At 52.8% G+C, this 20028-nt stretch overlaps 1 protein-coding gene across 3 annotated transcripts in view; it reads right to left on the minus strand.

Moving 5' to 3' along the window:
- MICAL2 (microtubule associated monooxygenase, calponin and LIM domain containing 2) overlaps positions 1–20028 on the minus strand; it is a 231070-nt gene that overhangs the window by 82148 nt on the left and 128894 nt on the right. The window contains exons 21-26 of one of the 3 annotated variants that reach the window (XM_057695680.1): positions 18985–19107; positions 14290–14352; positions 9443–9550; positions 8240–8426; positions 6815–6903; positions 5198–5300 (exon numbers count right to left, since the gene is read on the minus strand). In XM_057695680.1, coding sequence (XP_057551663.1) covers positions 5198–5300; positions 6815–6903; positions 8240–8426; positions 9443–9550; positions 14290–14352; positions 18985–19107 — 673 coding nt within the window. Of the gene's footprint in view, positions 1–1291; positions 5301–6814; positions 6904–8239; positions 8427–9442; positions 9551–14289; positions 14353–18984; positions 19108–20028 lie in introns of those variants that run through there. The other 2 variants (XM_057695678.1, XM_057695679.1) reach the window with 2 other exon arrangements.

The raw sequence follows: 20028 nt of genomic DNA on the forward strand, positions 1-20028 counted from the left end.
CTCTCCCTGCTATATTCCCAACAAACAGCAGATGCTCAGCAAAGATTGAGTAAACAAATGTGTGATTGTGTGATGTACAAATAAACAAATAAGGGTATGCACAACTAACCAAAACAAATCAAGTCTCGCACAACAACACTGAGATGCGTACAGTCTAAGATGTAGGGAGGGGCAGGGACGTGTGTGGTTCGCTGCTGCATCTCTAGGACCTAGAAGAAGCCTAGGGCCTGGCAGGCATTCAACAAATACTTGAGGAGATGAATCAATAAAGGAATGAGTCACGTGTCCAACCCAGCTCCTGATTTCAGTCCCGAACACCCTTCCTTTTAGAGAAGGGAAAGAGTATCTCACCCTGGTAAGAGTACAGACAGTTGGTCATGACCCCAGGCAGCTCTGAAGGCAGCTCCAGGCACCAGCAGCTGGGCTCAGAGGCCCAGGGCCTCAGAAGTGCCCCTTTAGAGGTACAAGGGCCCTCATGAAGTTCACAGATGAGTTTTCCCGCCAGCGTCAGAAACCCAGCCACATCCAGCCTGGCAAAGGGGGGCATCCCAGCCTGGGGAGGTTGAGGACCAGATTTCTCTGACACTGTCCAGACTAGTTGAGTGAAACTTCAAATCCTTCCCTTAAAGACAAGTGGAATTGGGCCAGAGACTGCCGTGGTACTGTCCTCAGAGTGGCCCTGTGAGCAGAGCCTTGCAGCCTAAGACACTGAGTGACCTGAGCCTTTGGGGGCAAGGCAGGTCTCCTAGCATCACAAATGGCTCTCCATCTTGATAAACACACCTGCCATGTTCACTGCCATCATGAAACCAATGTCCAGTCTTTCCTCCTTACCTTTCACCCATCACTCAGCTGGACTAGCACAAAACTTTCAAGAGCAACCTCCGTCACACAGGAACCTAAGTTAGAGTAAGGTTCCTAGGTAAAGCTCTCCTGCAGGTCCACAGCTTGGATGTGTGCAGGAAATGGGTGCAAGTAGCTGTTAAGACAGTGTTCCTGACAGTTAAGGTGACCTTGACCTTCAGCCAGCTGTGCCCTGCACCTACAGCAGAAAAGTACCACGAGTTTTCAAGGAAGAGCCCCCAGAGCCCGGCCCCAGAGCATGGATGATATTTTCCAAATATTACCCCCGGGTAATATTTCCCCTCAGAGTACCCAGCACAGCCCCAGAGAGTCCCACGGCACCACACGTGCAAGGCCCGCCAGTTTAGGGAAGGCTGACCCCTGTGACTAACCCCTGTGTTTGAGGTTTGAGCAGTTTCCATGGCAAAGAAGAGAGGAAACGATGAGCTTTATAAAGAACCATATTTATTTTCATTTACAGCATCAAATACCATAAATAAAGCTAAACATTGTTCGCTGTGTGCAAAATACAGGGTTCCGTGTGGCACTGTAATGACTGCCAAAGGTCACAAACATGCGTGGTGATGAGGTGGGGAGGCTAGCTAAGGAGGAGGCTGGGGGAGGAGGGCACTCTTTGGTTGACATTCTATAAAGGGGGGAGACTCTGCAAGAGAAGATAAGACAAGAACAGTGACTTCATCCTGGCTGGGATCTGCGCCAACGAGGGAGCAACGCAGCATGCGGGGCTGTGCGGACAGGCGGGGGTCAGCGTGGCTCCGGACCGCATGCAGGACACGCACCACCTGCAGCCTGAGACTGCGAGGCCTGGCCTTCAGCAGCCCCACCATGCTTGGGGTGGTGTTTCTCTTTAAAAGCACTTTGAGTGTCTTGCTGCTCGAGGTAAAGAGTCAGCAGGGAAATGTGTTTTGAGAGGAGCTGCAGGGGCATTGAAATGGGCTGCTCCAGACCTGGGGCTGAACTGAGTCATCTCTCAAAGGCATCCCTGGCCTGTGACGGTGATGCTCTAGCTGAAGTTTCTGTATCATCTGGGGCTTTATGAGCCAAAACAGATCAGAAGAGCCACAGCAAAACCCCTGGAGGTAAAGTATAGGCTGCAGTGGAGAAAGGATTTGCTAGGAAAATTGTGTGTTCAAAATATGGAGTCTGGGTCAAGCTTGTGATGAAGACTGGGAGTATTTTTTTAAAAACTCCATCCAAAGAGAGGTGTATGGTTGTGATCGATAACCTTTGTATTAGAACTGAAGAAGATGCCTGTATGCATGTGCTTTTTCAGAGGCTGAGAGATGAAAGAGTTCTTTCAAAGGTGAAGAGCCCTCTCTATGGTACTGCCTCACATTCAGGGTTGACCCTCCCAGGAAGGTAAGTGCCTTTGTAAGCGCAACCAGGAAAGCATGCACGCAGGCCATGGAGTGCAGAGGGGAGGCGGGGCATGCCGGGGTAGACCAGGCAGCTGGCTCAGAGGGACGGAATCAGAAACAGCTTTCGAGCTGACCACCCCACGCCGTTCACCAGCCATGCCACCGAATCAGTCCATTAGTACGCGGGACACTCGCAGTTAGCACAACCAAGGCCACGGCGGGGGGACGGGGTACAGAAAGCGGGTCAGGGGTTAGTACCACTCTCTTGAAAATTGGCAAGAAAACCAGTCACCTCAGAGCAGAAGTGCGTCAGCCAAGAAGTGGGTGTAGCACTGGAAGGCTGAAATGAACTGACGGCCACAGTGCAAGGTTGGAAAGAGAGAGACAGAAAAGAGAATTTAGTTGGGGGGAACAAGGAAAACGACGGACATGAGAAGGCACGGAAGTTGAAAACGAGGCAAACTTTAAAAAAAGAGAAACTTCTCCAAATAAGTTACTGCTTGTTTAGGACAGATGAACCTTTCTGGCAGTGAGCAGTGACTTATCTGCAAGAGTGAATCCGTGCAATTGGCAAATACTCCCCTGTTCTCCACCGCCCCCCACATCCTCTCTGCCCCGATTTTACGTGGGAGCCCCACGTTCATTCTTAAATATGTTGTGGAAGCTTAGAGACATCCGCCCCCAGGACCCACCTTTGTGTTTTGGTGCTGTCCCACCAGGAAGGTTCAAAGTCTCAGAACATACAAACATCTCAGGCTTCTGACAGGCACACCCTGTCTCACCAGAGTAATTCAACCCAGTCTGCTTATGGCCATAAGTGACATTCTCAGAGGTCCCAACTCTGGCCTCGTGGAGCACCCCACAGAGCATCTCGTCCTGCCCTGAGCTGACGGGAATAACAAGGACGCAGCTGTGCATGTGTTTACGTCGTGACTTTCAGAATCAAACGTAAAGTGAAGCAAGGGCTCCTCCCACCATGCGGAACATTAAAATACCAGCAAAAATTTGGAAAAACACAATGCAAGTCATAGGACAAGAACAGTTCCAACAAAGACAGAGGCGCCAGTGCCCGCAGACGTGGCCGCAGCCATGCCCCTGATTTACCCAAGGACTTAGGGAAGTGTTTATAGAAAGGCCTCCCCACTTCTTCCCACCCTAGAGAACTTGGCGTCTCGAAGCCCTCAAGAGCTCTGACTCCTAACCCACCAGGCTCCATGCTTATTTAATCTAGAGTACCTTTCTAGTGTAACAGGGCAGAGAGCTGTCTCTGGCCCAGCAGCTCTAGATACACTGAACACTGCAGAAGGCCTCTCTCTATCAGCCGTCTCCACTGGTCGGCCAGACCTAGCAGCCATGCGTATCCAGGCAGAGTGGAGTCGAGAGAGCTGAGGCCTCCTCCAGATGCCCAGAGTGAAGAATGCAGGTGGGCCCAAGGCCTGCTTTGCCCTTAATAGGGTGTATTTCTTTTGCATGAGTCAATAACAGTGTCTACTCCCAGCCTCCCCTTCCAGTCAAGACACAGGGGAGCGTTCCCCTGGAGGTCAGAAGCATTCCTTTGCTAGGACAGTGAAAATAAATGGTTTCTGACTGTTTGACCAAATATGCATGGCAGCTGAGCAGCTAAGAAGCCAGGATGTCTGCAAGCCATGCTCACGGGGCAGACCACGCTTCCCAGAAATAATACCCTGAGGTGCTAACAGATGCCCTCAGTCCCAAAGGACATGATGTGAGAGGGCAGTTTCTTCCCTCAGTCTGACCGTTGTGGACCCTGCGTGGCCTTGGCTCAGACTGCAGCCTGGGTTGGGGACCTCATAAGGAGGACTTAATATGCCACCAGCTGACATGACTCCCTATCAGCACTGCATCAGTTTGATGGAGCGCCACGTGGTGGGGCCAATGGGCTTTCGCTGTCGTGCTAATTAGTGGGAAGGGAAAATGTATGTTTGTAGTGATCTGCTTGAAACCCTGTGGTTCCATGTCATTTGGCTGTGATTTGGTACTGGACGGGGGGAACTTTTAAGCTACTACTTTACATCAAAACAAGTGAGCAAAACAGTCCTCCTCCCTCTGGGGGGACAGATAACAGGCAACTACACTCTGCCATGTGCTTCTGTAGGTTTAATTCTCTTTTGTCCTTCCTACTTTTTTCTTCTAAATTATTATGTTTTCATGTTGCAAACAATTGTCCCTTGTTGACAAGTGGTATCCAGGCACATAAAATCAAAAGGCACTGGTCAGGAGACGGCATACTCACTTTGGTTTACATAAAAGCCCAAAGCATTCACGCTGCAGGCAGCAGTTATTACACCTGACCACAGTGTGGAAGGCGTCTGTGATACCAGTTAAACGTCAAACCCGTGCCTAGAAAAACTGACACTCGTAGAAAAAATATTGCTTTCTCTTGGGTTATTAAAAGTTAAAAATTGAAATGTAAACCTAGAAATAGGGCTCTCATTGGTATAAAAGTACAAAGCTATAAAAAAAAAAAAATCCTTCATGTTGTGCTGGCCTGAGCACCAGGAGCAGATGTTCACTGTGACCAGGCCAGGCGCAGGTGGCTGACGGGAAACTCTTTGGCTTTGAACTAATTGGTTAAAGGGCACGGGGCTCCCTGACCAGCACCTGAGCCGGCTGCACAACACCTATGCGGGAAATGTTACGGCACTTTGGGGCTGGGCTTCAGTGCAGCTTGGCCGGGAAGCATCTGAGCAGCCAGTTGCGGATGCCCTGGAGGGACTCCTCGGACTCCCGGTACATGGAAGCCAGGACCTCGGAGAACACCCAGAGCAGGGGCAGCCCGAGGCTCAGGAGCTCGTAGGTGTAGCAGTAGTTGTAAGCATTGTCCCTGATATGCAGGCTCGTGGCGCGCAGGAGTCCCTGAATCCAGTTAAGCAGCCTCCCAGGAAGGTGAAGCAGGCCCCAGGGCAGCCTGAGGGGCCAGCTTAGCGCCTTCCTAAGGAAGGAACTGGGGATACCTGGGGGGCTGCCTTCCAGCGTGCCCATGGCAGCAGCAGCGCAAGTACTTTCTGCGGGAGGGTCTCGCCTAGAGGCTTCTTGCTCTTTCCACATCCCCTCGTCCTGAGAAAGAGAGCAAGGTGAGGGCATTTAGTCCATGACTCAGACAGGACTCCTCCAGTGAAGCAGAGGAAGAGAGCCAATAGAAAGAGAGTGTAACAGACCCTGCAATTTGCAACCAGTCCCCCTGCCCCAAATCTCAGCCCCCAGGCACTGCTGAAGGGCAGGCTGAATATGGGTGTGACTTTCCTGGCAGAAGGCAGGGGGGGGGGGGGGGGGCGGTGGGATGCAAACGGATCACAGGGATCAGTTTTGTTTGGAGCCTTCAAAACATACATGCCCTTTGACTCAGCAATCCCATTTCTCATGACTGATCCTAAGTAAACAATTTGAGATGTGGAGAAAGATGTGGGTACAAAGACATTCACTGTAAAAATATTTATAAGGTAAAAATAGTAAACAACATAAAGGTCCAACAATATAGGATGCAAATAAATTATCAACCATCTTTTACAGGCATCAAAAATTAGGCTCCAAAAGAATTTTTAACATCATGAGAAACTGTTCTTAATATACTGTTAGTGAAAAATGAAGACTGTGAAACTGTAGAGATGGGATTCTAACTGGTTTAAAACATACAGTTGACCCTTGAACAATGTGGGTTTGAGCTGCATGGGTCCACTAAAACGCAGCTTTTTTTTTTTTCAATAGTAAAGACTTCAGTTCTACCTGATCCACAGTGGGTTGAATCTATGGGTGTGGAAGAACCACTAATACGGAGGGTTGACAACAAGTTATATGTGGATTTTCAAGCCTGCGGAGAGTCAGAGCCCCTAACCCTCACATTGTTCAAGGTCAACTGTATTCATTTAGGAAAAAGTCTGCAAGGAAACATTCCAGTTAATTGTGATTTTCTCAGGATAGAGTGATGATGGGGTGATTTCACTTTCCTTCTTTATAGACTTTCATTTATTTACTCATTTTTCTACATGAAGCCTATTTTACTTGTATAATCAGAAAAAAAGCTGAAGTTGTGGGTCTTGCTGGAAGTGGGTGACGGCATTGGCACTGACATCGGCATGGGCTAAGGGCTCCAGAGGGGGCCCGGGGCGGGGTCGTGCTACCATAAGCCATCCACGAATTCAGCAGGCCAGTAACTGCTGACATCCAAGAGCCTGGGGAAAGGACTCGGGAACCACAGAGGGCTGGCCCTAGAGAAGGCACCCCTGTTAACAGTGCCCTGTGGTCATGTGGGCCCCGGGCACCGGGGGCTAGGTGGCTTTTGCATGGATGAGCATATAGTCCCATCCTTAGCACACGGGAAAGCTCTTCCGGGCTTCTCAGGAGAAGCAGCAGTCACTCCCCTGGGAGCTGACATCTGGAAGAGGTGACACCCCAGAGGCCAGCTGAACAGACGGAGGCAGAGGGAACCTCCCTGCCAGGGAGTAGAGTCCCCTTTACTTGAGTTTCAGTCCCTCTAAAGCCAGAAACATTGGCCTAACTTGCCGGAACCCTTGAAAACGTTCTCCTGTCAGGGGCCTTCCCTATTTCACGACCACTTTCGAGACAAAACATACCTCTTTTTGTTGCTTCAACTCTGCCCGTCTCTTCCGTTGCTGACTGTTGGTTTTACAGTGAATGAAATGAGGCTTGCAGAAAAACTTGCCTGTAAAAAGAAACACACAGACACACAGAGGTTTTTCTCCTGTAAACCAGAGCCACAGCAGGACATGAGCCAGATGCCTGCCCCCATCTAGGTCAGAAAACGCCACTAATGGAAACAAGCCCAGGAAGGCGCAAACTTGGGAAACCGTTTCCGTCACCTGCCTTCAAGAAGTGGCACCAAGAGGAGGCAGCAGGACCCTTTGCTGCCTTCCAGGCAGGCTGCAACAGTGGCCGGGGGGGGGGGGGGGGGGGGGGGCGGTCCTGGGGATGGGGCTGAAACCCTCAGATGATCCCTGAGGCCAAGTCTCCTCCCAAGGCTAGTCACCAGGCTGCAAAATGGACAGCCCAGAAGAGCAACTCTGTTTCTAGTTCCTCTTGCTTCTGGGACCCTTCGGGGTGGGAAAGGCACAGAACAGATGGTGGCAGTCCTGGGGAGAAAAGCCCGGGAGAGGCACACACTGGGCCACTGGCTACCGCCCAGGACTACTGGGTGCCTTCCAGAAGAGCCTTCTTTGCTCACTGTCACAATAGTGACAGTACTGATGGAAATAATGGTCACAACAGGAAACTCCTGTGTAGGACTCCATACACCAGGCACTATCCGAAATCCTTCCCTCGAATTACCAGCAACCCTCACAGCGGACCTTACGAGCTAAGTACTATTATTTTATAAATAAGGAAACTGAAGGACCGAGAGGTTAGGTAACAGGCCCAACGTTACATGGCTAGAAGTGGCATAGTCTGGACTTGAACCCAGGCAGTCAGTTTGAGAGTATGGAATCACAGGCACCCTCATTACATGGCAGTGCAAACATCAAGTGCTGAAAATTAGAAAACAATCACTCACTCCAACGAGCGCACTTCTTTCCTTGATGACTCGGTAGGCCATTTACCAGAGGGCATGTTATGGTTACGGCCCTTCTTACAACACATATTTTATACACGACAACATGAAGACGCCCTCATTTACTGAACCCCTATGACACGTCGGGTGTGGTGCCGAGCACGTGACACAGGTTATCAGGGTTAATTTTCTCGACCACGCAGGGGCGACTGGCGGTGGTGAGACTGAGTAAGAAAACGTCCACACAGCGTTCACTGCCTGGGAGGTGCCTCGCCCGCCTCCCCATGCTGGTGTACCCCCGGCGCTGACGGCTCCCCTCCCCCCAGGACCCCTGCCCGCCACAGGCGGCCGCCCTCCGTAGCAGGGGATCCCCACTCCCCGAAGAGCTGTCCTGATGACACCATACTCCCTGCGAGGTGCTGGGTGTCCCAGAGCCTCCAGAGGGACAGGAGCCCAGGCCAGAGAGGACGGCTGCCCGGGCCCTGGGGGTTACCTTCCTCGACGTCGAAGGTGTAGGCGGCCAGGCGCAAGGTGGTGGCGCAGACGCTGCAGCGGAAACACTCCCGGTGGAAGAAGTGGCCCTCCGCGCTCAGCCGCTCCATCACGTACACACGCTTCTTGCAGAAGTAACAGATGTCGCTGCCACCCAGGTTCAGGGGAAACACCTTCCTAGTGGACTCCTGGGGGACACAGGGCATCGGGAGAGAAGAGTGGCGTGTTAGGGCATAGACCACCTCTTCCGATGCGAGGCTTTTAGAAATGCCAGCCTGCATGGTGGAGCCTGACAGGCTGTGTTGCTTTTGTCACTGCGGGCATTGCAGCAAAGAGTGAGGGTGGCAACATATGCAGACCCCAGCCCTGTGGGGGGCAGCTGTGAGCTGTACTCCCAGGCAGGCTGGCTGCTGGGGTTTCACGGTGGGTGTGACATCTCTTGGTCTGACGGAGCAGGCATCCCTCACAAACATGCCTGCCCAAGGATGCTGTCTCCAGGAATCTAACCCAGGGGTTAAGCATTGCCTGGGTCTACAGTGAGGTCACTGAAAGAATGTTTTATACATCCTTGTCCCCCTGCAGTGACATAAGTCAGGCAGGGAAAGTTCATGGTATCAAAACAGTTCAAGAGAACTGCAGAAAAGGGGCAGGCTGTGTCCTACAGCCCACCGGGCTGTCAGTCAACTTCCTAAATGCAAGAGGGCAGAGGCAAGGGCTAGGGCAGGAGGGGCACACCTGCATGATTGCAGCAGAACTGTGCTGCAAGGAAACCAAAAGAACTATCTGTTCAAATTGCTGGTGATGGCAGTGAGCAGAGCCATTTGGAGAAGGGGAGAATTCAGAGGAAAGGGGCGTTTTCTCCAATACTTAATTCTCAGTCTAATCCAGGTTGGATGCTAGACGTCGGCAGTAAGGGCTGTCCACCTCTGCGGATGGCCCCTCCTGGCCTTTTCACCGAGCTCTCCAGAGCCCCAGCCAGCAGGGAAGATGCTCTGCTTTGTGCAATGACCCACGAGGAGGCTGAGTGAGGTTTGTCTACAAGGAAGCACAGCTTCCCGCTAACCTCTGCTCTGATGCAGCCCGTTCTCAGCCCTTCTCGTCCCATGAGGAGGCGGGCCAGGCCTTCCTCTCCGCATCCCGTGTACCCTCCCGGGAGGCCAGAGCCAGCGTCTGGGGGTGAAGGCTGCGGCTTGTACATCCTTACCAGGTCTGGAGAGGTGGCCTGAGTCTTAGGTCTGTGATCATTCATGTACAGATTGACCAGAACTTCAGCTGCAGCCCCTATTCCGCTGGACACTTTCCCTACTGTCAGCTACCCAAGAGCAGAGATAGAGGAGACAGAGACAAAGGGAGAGAGGCCAGTTAGCACCGAGAAGGAAAACACGAACAAGCTGGAGGTGGGAGAGGGCTCCACACCCACATGCAAACAGCACCCAGTGTCCTGGGAGAGGCCTCCCCAGCCCAGAGCGGGCAGCGGGCTCTCTGCAGATGGAGGAAAGGGAGAGATGGAGGCCTGCGGCCCTAGGTCAGCAGGGTAACATCCATTGGGCACACACGGTGTTCAGGAGTTCGAGTTGCTCAGTTCACAGACGGAGGGAAAGAGTCCCAGAGGAAGGTATCTGTCCAAGGACACTTGGAAATTAAATGCAAGACCCAGGACTCTGCTAAGGTCTCCTGAACCCAAGCCCAGGAGGCCTTCACTTTAAGAAACAAGCCAGCTGCACTGCAGCCGTCCTCCCCAGACCCTTCTTCTCTGGCATCCAGGAGCCGCTGCTTAGTGAGAACTGCCTGCCTCACCCTGGACCTGGAGGGGTATGACCCTGCTCCCCTACTAACTAGTTCTGAGATGGACACAAAGCCCTCACCTTCTGAGCCTGGTGTCCTCAATGAGTGAAATGGGGTTAAACAGCGCCTGCCTCAGGGAGCTGCGGTAGGCGCTGAGTGGCAGTGTGTGTGAGTGTCTGGCACTTGGCAGGGCTGGGCCAAGATGAACTTGACCTCTCCCTCCCTTCTCCCTCTGAATCAGCAGCCCCAGCCAGCCTTGCAGCTCCTATGTCCCCTACGGAGCAACGGCTCTGTCTGACCTGAGTCCTGTCAGGTCAGGACACAGACCACCTTGCTGACAAAAACAGTGACTGGAATGGGAGTGAACGCTGGTCCCCACTGGGCAGGTGCAGGGAGCAGGATGGGGCAGTACCCGGGGCCCCAGAGCTGGTGCCAGGCAAGTCAGCTCTATGCTGGCCCCGGAGATCACAGCCTGATGGGTTGTGGGCGCCTGTGCTCCTGATGGTGTGATGGTCCATGCCTACTCAGGAACGCCTGGATCCCCACCAGTGTGTCATGGAGCTGGGGAGGGGGTGGGAGCTGACAGCAAAGCGGGCGTGGCATGATCACACGTACACCCCTGGGGAGACCCCAGCCTGCTCCCTCTTTCCCCACTAGCTCTGAAAGGCCAGCCAGGGAATCTTGTAGTCTCCTCCTCTGCAGGGAGGTAAAAGTGCACAAGATGAGATTATATCTCTAAACACTGTTCCTGATCCCAAGACCCTGGAGGGAGGGAGGCTCCAGACGCCTCCCAGCCACTGCGAGGTGTGGCCACAGAGAACAGCAATTTAGGCTGAAGGCCCTCGGACACAGGTTGATAACCATCTTGATGGCAAGTAACAGTGACTTGTGTGAGAGTGAAGGAAGGCCCTCAGTCTAAATCCGAGACCGCTCTCAGAAGGCCACGTGAAAGCCTCCAGTATAAAGCAGGGAGTTCAGGGGACAACAGAGCACATGGCGGCAGGCGCCCACAGCTCCCGGCTCCGGGAAGCAGGGTCCACGCTCAGAACCTGAGGCCAACTCATCGGTTGGCAGCAAAAGCACAGGCACTAAAAGAGGATGAAGAGGGAAAGGATGCCAAGCAGGCTGGGGAGAAAGACAAGACCCCGGAGACGCTGGCCCCCTTTCTCATTAAGGAGGCCCCAACACCGGCAGCTACTTTGATAAGTAGCTCCAGACCATGTGCGGGGCTCTGGGGGACTACGGAAAATGTGGCCAGGGGCCTGCTGGGGTGTCTGATGCCACAACTCAGACAGATGGGACCTCCTGAGACTCGACAAAGCTCGCTCCCTCTCAGTGGCAGCGGCTGCCAGGCCAGTAGCCCCTCCCCACCCCCCAAAGCTGGCCCTGCCTGCGAAAGGTCAGGATTCTGCTTCCAAGCACACATTCTGCCACTCTCAGGATTTCACAAATGCCACGAAGCTTGGCTCCTGCTTCTAAGAGAGCTTCAGGTGCACTGGCTCAGGACAATATGCCATTATTTGCCTGCTGTTCCATCCCCTGCTGGGGCCCCCAACACAGGCCCCTCGGATAGGAGCTGTAGCATGCCAAGTACTTCCCGGGTTTCCATCAAAACAGAGAGGCGAGGTCTGATTTACCTCCCTGCCCATACTCCCCTTGTGTGGCTGTCTCCACCGACCCAGTGTGTGAACTGGCTCCAGGCACTCTCCCAGGAAGGCATCACGTGTTGCCACGTACCCACGCGCAATTACTGCCTCCCCTGAGCGAGCAGAGATTGAGACCGTACTTTCTGGGGCTTTAAATACAAGTCCCTAATGAGACCTTATGAACCACTTAGCTAATAAGCACTTTGTGCCTCTGAGCTTCCGTGCAATCCCAACTTAGCGAACAATTACAGAAGGAGCAAGCAGAGGGCCCTGAGGTTGCTGGGGGCGCCGCCAGAACACGTCTGTGCAGCCGCAGGCCTGCTTGGTGGTTCCATCAGCGCAGGGCCTGGCCAGGGGGTCCAAGCCCAGTCCTTCCTCTCATTATGGGCCCTTATTCACATAAGGCTCCTTTCTCCCAGCTACACCCACGTTCCCACCCTGTGACAGAGGCTTTCTTAGGAATAATGAAATGAAGGCACCCCTTAAGGAAAGCGGCACTGGCGTGTCCATATGACCTTCCCAACCGGATGGAAACCATGCCAGGATCACCAAGACCGAGAGGTAGACCAGGACTTCCTGAAAGCTCACAGGGAGACCAGGTGATGGAGAACCTGTCTCAAGGGGTGAGGGGGGTCTTTGAAGCCCACCCAAAGACCAGCGTGAAGGTGGATGTTGCCCTGGGGTCTCGGGTTATCATCTCCTATTGCCTGACAGTAGGCTGCCTCATTGGCTCCAAGACAGCGAGGACATGACCAGCTGGACTGCTAACTCAGTGCTCCTCAAACTATCAGTGGTGAATGCCCAGGTTTTGTTTTTTCTTTTTAAATCTCTAATCCCCTGTGGCCTGATACTTCTGGATACAATGAAAATGAATTACTAGAAATATGATCACCCACTCGAATGTGTGACAATGTCACACGGCTCCACAAGTGTCTAATGGTCACTCTCACTTGCCACGCTCATGGGGTCACAGACCGGTTCCTGCCTGTGGACCACACTTTAAGTATCACTTCTCTAGCCAAATGGGGAATTAATGGGCCCTATGCATCCTGAGGAAGAAAGGAAATTCTGCTCATGGAGAAACCTCCAGAAAATTCATCCTGGTTTGACCCCAGAGTAAGCGCCAGAGGTTCTCAACAAGGAGATTACTGCACTGAAAGGCAAAAGCACGTGTGCTCCTGGGGAGTTGGTCAAGGAGAGAGCCTACAATTTGACTGGGAATCACTTGTCCAAATGCAAAGCTGGGCAATCTGATGATCTGGCCAGAAACGAACTGGTTGCAGTCACTCGTCTTTTGAGAATTGGTAATTTTGGAGGGCCATGGGACTGCTTTTGCAACCCTTTATGTATCTTTCAATATTTATGTAATTTTTGAAGAATGGGGATATTTTTCACTACCTTTTCCCCCTTTGAATTCTAGTTATTTTCAGCTAGTTAATTAGAACAAGCTGGGATGGTTGGACACTTCAGGCGGGCCATCATCTAACATTACATTAGATTACGCACGTACATCATTTCCCTTCTGTGAGCCTCAGCTCCCTCGTCTATAAAATGGGGAGACCACCGCCATCCCCAGAGGGCTGTGAAAGAGTCATCAAAGAATCTGAGCTGTGCCTCACATGGTGCTGGGCTCCCAAGAATCGCCTGGCAAATGGTTAATGAGCCCTCAGCACGGCTGTTCGTGCAGCTTCAAATCTCCATGTCCCGGACCTTCTCCTCTCCTGGGTGGCCCTCACTCGAGGGAACTTGTGGTGCTTGTGTTCCCTCCTCCGCACGAGTAAGAATAACGTGGCCCACCCAGGTGAACGCACAGGCGTCTCTGCCCCGAGTCAGCCCGGATTCCAACATGGTGATGTTAACTCTCGTCACAAGCAGCATCACCATGCGTGGTCCCCGCCTGGACGGCGGGGCCGTCCTCACCCTGCTCCGAGCTGGGAGATGGGTCATCTCCCCTGCGGTCTGCACTCCCTGATGTCACGGCCCTGTCTTTCTCATCTCTGCTCTCCCAGCACAGGGCAGATGCTCTGACTGAAGGAGGAAGCAGGCTCTCGCTCCGGTTTGTGTCCAAACAATGGTAACACCCGCCTTGGGCCTGGAACTCAGCCAAGAATACCAGGTGTCCGGGCCATTCTTCCTCACAGAGCTGGGCCACCTGTGGCCACCTGGTCTGCTGTGAGGATCAGGAAGCCCACGCAGCTCAGGCAAGGCTGGGAGCAGAGCTTCCAGGGCCTCGGAGCTGAGGGCTCGAGGGAAGCGGAGGTTTCGACCTGTAGGGCCAGAGGAAGTCTCCTGGGCCCTCTTGAGCAAATACACTCCTCACTGAGGAGTCCCTGGATGAGAGACATCAGAGGACAGGCTAGTGGACCTGAGTCCTCAGCCATATATGCTCAGGGAAAGGACCAAAACTGCCTTGTTTGAGGGGCTATGGAAATGATACCCTCGGAGCTGAGATGCAGGCAAGCCTTTGGGCCTGTGACCTCCCAGTGGGTGCCCATGTCTGCACCTACATCCCCTGGTGCCAGGCGCTGAGCTGTGCTGAACCCTCACGGCCTTGCGAGGTGGGTCTGATAATCCCCCTTCGCGGATGGGGCAGCTGAGGTTCAGGGAGGCTCTGACTCACCTGAGGCTGCACTGTTCCTAAGTGGCTGGGATGGAAATGGAAACCTGAAGGTGACTTCTTTGCCTTTAGAGAGAGAGGAATCAACATGCATTTTAGGTAAGTGAGCTTTTTTCTAGTATTCTCCTCCACTGGGGAAAAAGCACATTCACTGAATCCTTGAGGCATTCGACATATGCTAGGTCTTTGCATTATTCCAATCACCCTCAGGAGTAGCTCTACCACCTCCATCCTATAGGTTAGGAAACCAAGGTGCTCAGAGGTCCACTAACTCACCCAAGGACACACAGCGAGTAAGCAAGCAATCGGTGCTCTGAACCCAAGTGTGACTCCAAGCCCATATCCTTCTCACTATAGCACCCTGCCTCCCTGAGACACACCGGCATTTTGCACATTATAATCCCCCAGGCTGGGATGCACACAGTTACCTCCAAAGGGCTGCCTAGCTCTATCCCCAGAACAGAGAGAACAATGAGGTTGGAGACAGCCTTGAGATCTACCCTTGTATCAGATGAAACGCTGGCAGATTGCCTAACCAGGACTCACCCAGCTTCTCTCTAACATGCAAATCTCTAGAGGAAACCCTGCAAATCCAGTTTTAAAGCAAACACCCCCAGGGGTAGAGAAAGCTCCTTTTGCAATGCACATTGCTCTTCTGACCCAGGAGGACTAAACCACAGCCTCCAGCCCAGTGAGGCCATCCCTCTGGCTCAGCTGTGCAAACACTTGGCTGCCATCTTGATCTTGCAAGAGCTCCCCAGCCTTGGTAAATGGCTAGCAGCTATGCTAAAGGCTAAATTGGTAGTGGTCTCCTGCCTTGAAGAAAGGGGTTAACTAAGGGTTGATGGGGACTGGTAAGTACCACAGGAGGGCTGGTCTGATGGGATGAATGATCAGACTGGGCATGATCCCATAGCCCAGGGTCTTAAAAGATAAGACTCTGGCAAGAATGCGGGCTCTACGTGAGAAGCCCTCAAGATGCCCTGTGACTGTTCAGGCCAGAACCTCACCTGTATCACTCTGACATGTAAGGCGCCACGCCAGTCGGAGAGGGCAGGCGAGGGTAGTCTGAATGAAGGCAGAGCCCTGGCTACAGCTCTCGGTGACCCAAGGTTGCATCCTTATGAGTAACACAAGTTCCCCATGACAGGTTTGACTGTCTGTTCCTACGAGGTGATCCTCCCTGGACCCTCAGATTGAAGGTGCAGGGCTCCAGGGCAGGAACAGAAACACGCTACCTGCCAGGCGGTTGCCCAGAACTAAGCATCGTTTCCCAGTGCGTTTTCCTTCCTCTGGCTCTCCTGAATTCAGGCAAACTTGAGTCACTGGCCAATCAGAGCAGCCCATAATCTGCTGGGAAGACACATTAAGGCCCCAGGCTGTCTCGGGGGAGGTGGGGAAGCGGCTCTCTACCATCCCCCAGGACTGAACGAACCTGTCTGGCACCAGACTGTCACTGACACTGAGGAGCAGCCGATTCTCGCCTCAGAGGAAGCCATGCCTCTGCCAGACTGCATGTGCGAAGCCCCGTGTGGGACCAATGGTGGGGTGGGGTCCGGGAGAGGGAGGAAAGTTGCGGGTTGGGGCAGGGGAGCAGGGCATCAGGGCAGTGGGCAATGTCCTTTCCAAGGCTGCTTGAAGCTGGAAATTCACCACTCTGTGCTTAACCGATTACAGTGGCTTCACAGTGAGACCTGGAGGGGTCTGGGGTGTCAGGTCCAAGCTGGGTCCTTCTTACAAATGGAGAAACCAAGGCACAGACAGGGTAAGCGTCCCAGGGTGGCCTTTTCTAAGAGCTCCCCAATCATTCCCAGCCTCCCCACAGTGAAAGGCTCATCAGCTTGTAATTAGTTAGTCAGAAGCTATTCAAATAGCCCAATTATACCATCGTCTGGTGGCCAAGGCTGGCTTGGGAGATGGGATAAGAAAAAACAGGGAGCGATTGTTCTACCCCAACCTGGGAGAAACAAAGAACAAAGCTGTAGAGGTGGGGGCCAGAGGACCCGGGATTGGCCATCCCAAAGCCCACCCACCCCATCCGCAGCCCTCCTTGAGCCTGGGCTTGGGGCTTTACACACATAGCCTCCGGGTTGGTCCCTCTGACAAGGCCTGCATTCACACTTGGCTTCTGTGCACAGAGGAGAGAACTCAGGCTGGAGTCAGGAGCCCTGGGAACTAGTCTCCTCCTTGTACCTTTGTTTTCCTCTCTGAGCCGCTGCTTCTGCTCAGTTCCCTCTCCCAGGAAGAGTCCTGCTATCCCATGTGAAAGCGCTCCCCTTCCCCAGCAGGCCAGGTCCTTACTACCTGCTCTAATTTTTCCATAGGAAAAATTGTCTTCTGATACATCATACAATCTACCTATGTATTATTGCTGATTATTTACCTCCCTCTACCAGGATGCAGGCCTTATCAGAGCAGGAAGGTAACTCCTGATCACTGATACGTACCCCAAGAATAAAGTGCCTGACGCTGGCTGTCACTCAATAAATATTTATTGGATGAATGAATGCTCAGTTATTGGCTTAATGAGTGACGTCGGTTTAAAGCTGCTTGAAGAGCCCAGTAGAGAAGCAGCCAAGGGCCTCAGGGGAGTGAGCTCACGACGTGACTGGATATCCTCATGAGCAGTGTCTCAACCAGACCCTGGCAGCCCTGTGTGCACTCGGCAGGCTGCCTCTTGCCATCACCTAGAGAACTAATACCTATTGGAAACCAAGTCAGGGAACTTGGGAGGTGTGGTGGGTTTTCTTGTCCCAGCTCTGCTCTCCACTCTGAGAGGGCAGTGACCAAGCCAGGCCTTCCTAAGGAGAAAAGAAAAACAGAGGCGAGAGAGGGCCTGCCCGGGGCTAGCCAGAAAGGGGCTGGGCCAGAGAGAAGCAAGATGTGGGCCCGGCTGCCCAGCCGTGAGTACTGGCCACTGCCTGCCAGTGCCCAGGTGCCCTGGTCCCTCCCATCATCCTGTCAAGGGTGCTAGTGACCTTTTTCCATGGTAGGAAGTACGCCCCAGGGAAGGCTCTCCTCCCAAGCTGGACACAAAGGCCACTCTGAAGCCTTGGTGATGGTGATGACAAATGTGCCCGTCTCCACCCACAGAGCTCACTAGCACGTGAGCCAAGAATCGCTCTCTTGTTGATGAGAAAATGGAGGCCAGGACAGGTCACGAGACGTATGGTCAAACGGCTGACCAAAGCTGGCCTGGAATAAGATGCCGGGCGTCACGTGGCTGTGTTCAGTAGAGCTGAAGATGGGAAGTGTCTGTGTGTCCCCACATCATCTCCTGCTGCCCTTCTAGGGCTGCCCCACACCCATACTGGGGACCACGGAGGGGGCGGGGCTGCTCGTATTCCTTGCTCCTTTCTTGGAGGCCCAGCCCGCACCCTTTCCCCCACAGCAGTGGAGCTCAGTGGGGGTGGGACTCCCAGGAGGTAGCTCCTAACCTCCCCCTCATGCAACCGCAGGTGGCTGGCTTGTGCTTCAGTCTAACAGGGTGGAAACAAACGAGTGGCAGCTCTGACAGGGGCACCCTCAGCACCGCAGGCGGAGACGGGCCCAGGTGAGAGCAGACGGAACGGAGGTGTTCCGGCGAGCACAGTCTTCCAGAAAGAGGCTCCAACCTTCTCCCATGAGCGACAGCTAAACAAGTGGGCTTTGTGTCCATTTTTTAGGCTTATCCATTCCAGGGGCTCAGCTTCTCCAGAGACTGCCCCCCTCCCATGCCAGCCTGGTAGTGTTCTTGGCATATTAAGTAACAGGAAGACAAGCAAAAAACATGAAAAGTGCTCCAGAACCTAAACTGAATAGTTGCTTGCAGGTGCATTTCATTATCTACTCAACCAACGTTAGCTCCCCACCAACCCTCCACCTTCTGCGCGGCTACCTGTGCCACCCTTCTAGAACTCAGAGCAGATCCTTCCGTGGCTCTTTATAAGAGGGTAGAATGAATTCCTTTAACACAAAAAGAGCAGGCTGACTTTCCCACTCATTCTCTGAACCCCCATAAATACCTGTATTCCCAAATCAAGTCTTTTGATTTGGAAATGTCTTCTGATTCATACAAATCCTATCCGCCTTCCTTACCACGTGCCGGAGTCTTTCTAACATGCCCTTCCCTTATTCTTCTTTCCAGCAAAATCCCCCCATATAATCTTTAACACGTGGCCCCCATATTATCTCCTCTGTGAAGCCTTCCCAGGCTTCTCCCTTCTGGGTTCCCAGAATCGTGCCTTTTAAACCTCTCATGGAATTAATGAATAGTATTGTCTGAAGCTCACCATGTGAAACCGCCATTTGGTTAGGTCAAAGCCAGCCCAAATTGGCAATATCAGATGGTAAAATGTGACAGGTTTCTATGCTGATGTGCTGTGTGTCATCTACACCGTATCAGAGGACTGTACCTCCCTCCTCTTTTGTTTTCTCAGCATCTGGCGCGGTGGCTGGCCGGTGGTGGGTGCCAGTGAGTGCTTGCTGGACAAGCAAGCACCATTTAATAAGGTTTTGCATGCTGCCTGCTCTGCTTTGTTCCTTGCTCCAGCAGAAAACCAAAACCAAACCCAGGACTGTTGTAAAGTATCTTATGAAGAGTATCTTTTCATTCCAGCCAAGCCAAGTTGCAGATGGTTGTCTGTGCAGGCCCAGCAGAGCAGGAGAACATCTCAGAACATGCAGGGAGGGAGGGAAGCCGATTGTTCAGTCAACTACCTTTCTGGCAGGAGAAACAGAGTCAACAGTCGATGGAGAGGAAGTAGCAGCTGAATCAGGAGATGGAAGGCAGGAGGGAGAAGACGGAGGTTGAGTATGAGACAGGCTTTTAGAGAGTTTATTCTGCACAGAACAGAAACAGAGGGAACTATCATTATCCCCGGGGAAATGCACAGCGATGCTCACCTCGATGATGCAGCCCCCAAGCCTACACATCCACGGAGGGGAGAGGACACCCAGGCCCACGTCTCAGGACAAAATGTAGCCTGTGTCTTTGGAGCCCAGCAGGACCATCTGGCTCCTGGTTACACATCCCTCTGCTACAACCGTTCCGGCTCCCTCGTCACATCAAAATAGCAGGAGCAGAGCCATCCTATTCCTGCCTGTGTCTGCTGCAGACGCAGCACTATCTCCTGAAGGCCTCACTCTGGAGCTTGGTATGAATTGGTAGCTGCAAATTTAGGAAAGGACAACCCCAGGCTACTCTGGGGTAGACGCCCTAGCAGGGACCTCTGCAGCCACATGGAACCCTAAAAGTGAACTAAAGGCAAAGTATCCATCCCATGTCTATGACTCTGCCAAGTAGCAGAGGACACGGGTCTGAAGGAGGCCAGGTGAAAGCAGCAGAGGAAGTATGTTCTAGAGACCGGGCTTGCTGCAAGCAAGGGAGCACCTTACACCCACCATAGGGCCTCAATTCTGTCATCTCCTTGTAAGCACACCCTCTTCTTTTCAGCAAGTTTCTAAATAAGTGCCTGGTCTGGAGGGGGCTGTGCTTCCTATTCTAAAGCAAGGCCATTCTTTCTGGCTGGTGCTACCTTTTGGGAAAGCAGAGCGCAAGTTATGGCATGAGGTTAACCTCAACATTCAGGGTCTCCCTGATCAGGGCCGGGGGGATTTCTCCATCGTGCCCCTGAACATAAGCAACTGGTTTGCTTTCACCTCAAAGGCACTGTGACATGATTCCTGCAATTGACCAGCTTTCCCTCTTTGTGTTGACCTCTAGGAAGCTCAGCCTATTCAGAAGCTGTCTAAGATCTGACA

The sequence above is a fragment of the Hippopotamus amphibius genome, chromosome 9, assembly GCF_030028045.1.
Source record: "Hippopotamus amphibius kiboko isolate mHipAmp2 chromosome 9, mHipAmp2.hap2, whole genome shotgun sequence".
Lineage (NCBI taxonomy): Eukaryota > Metazoa > Chordata > Mammalia > Artiodactyla > Hippopotamidae > Hippopotamus > Hippopotamus amphibius.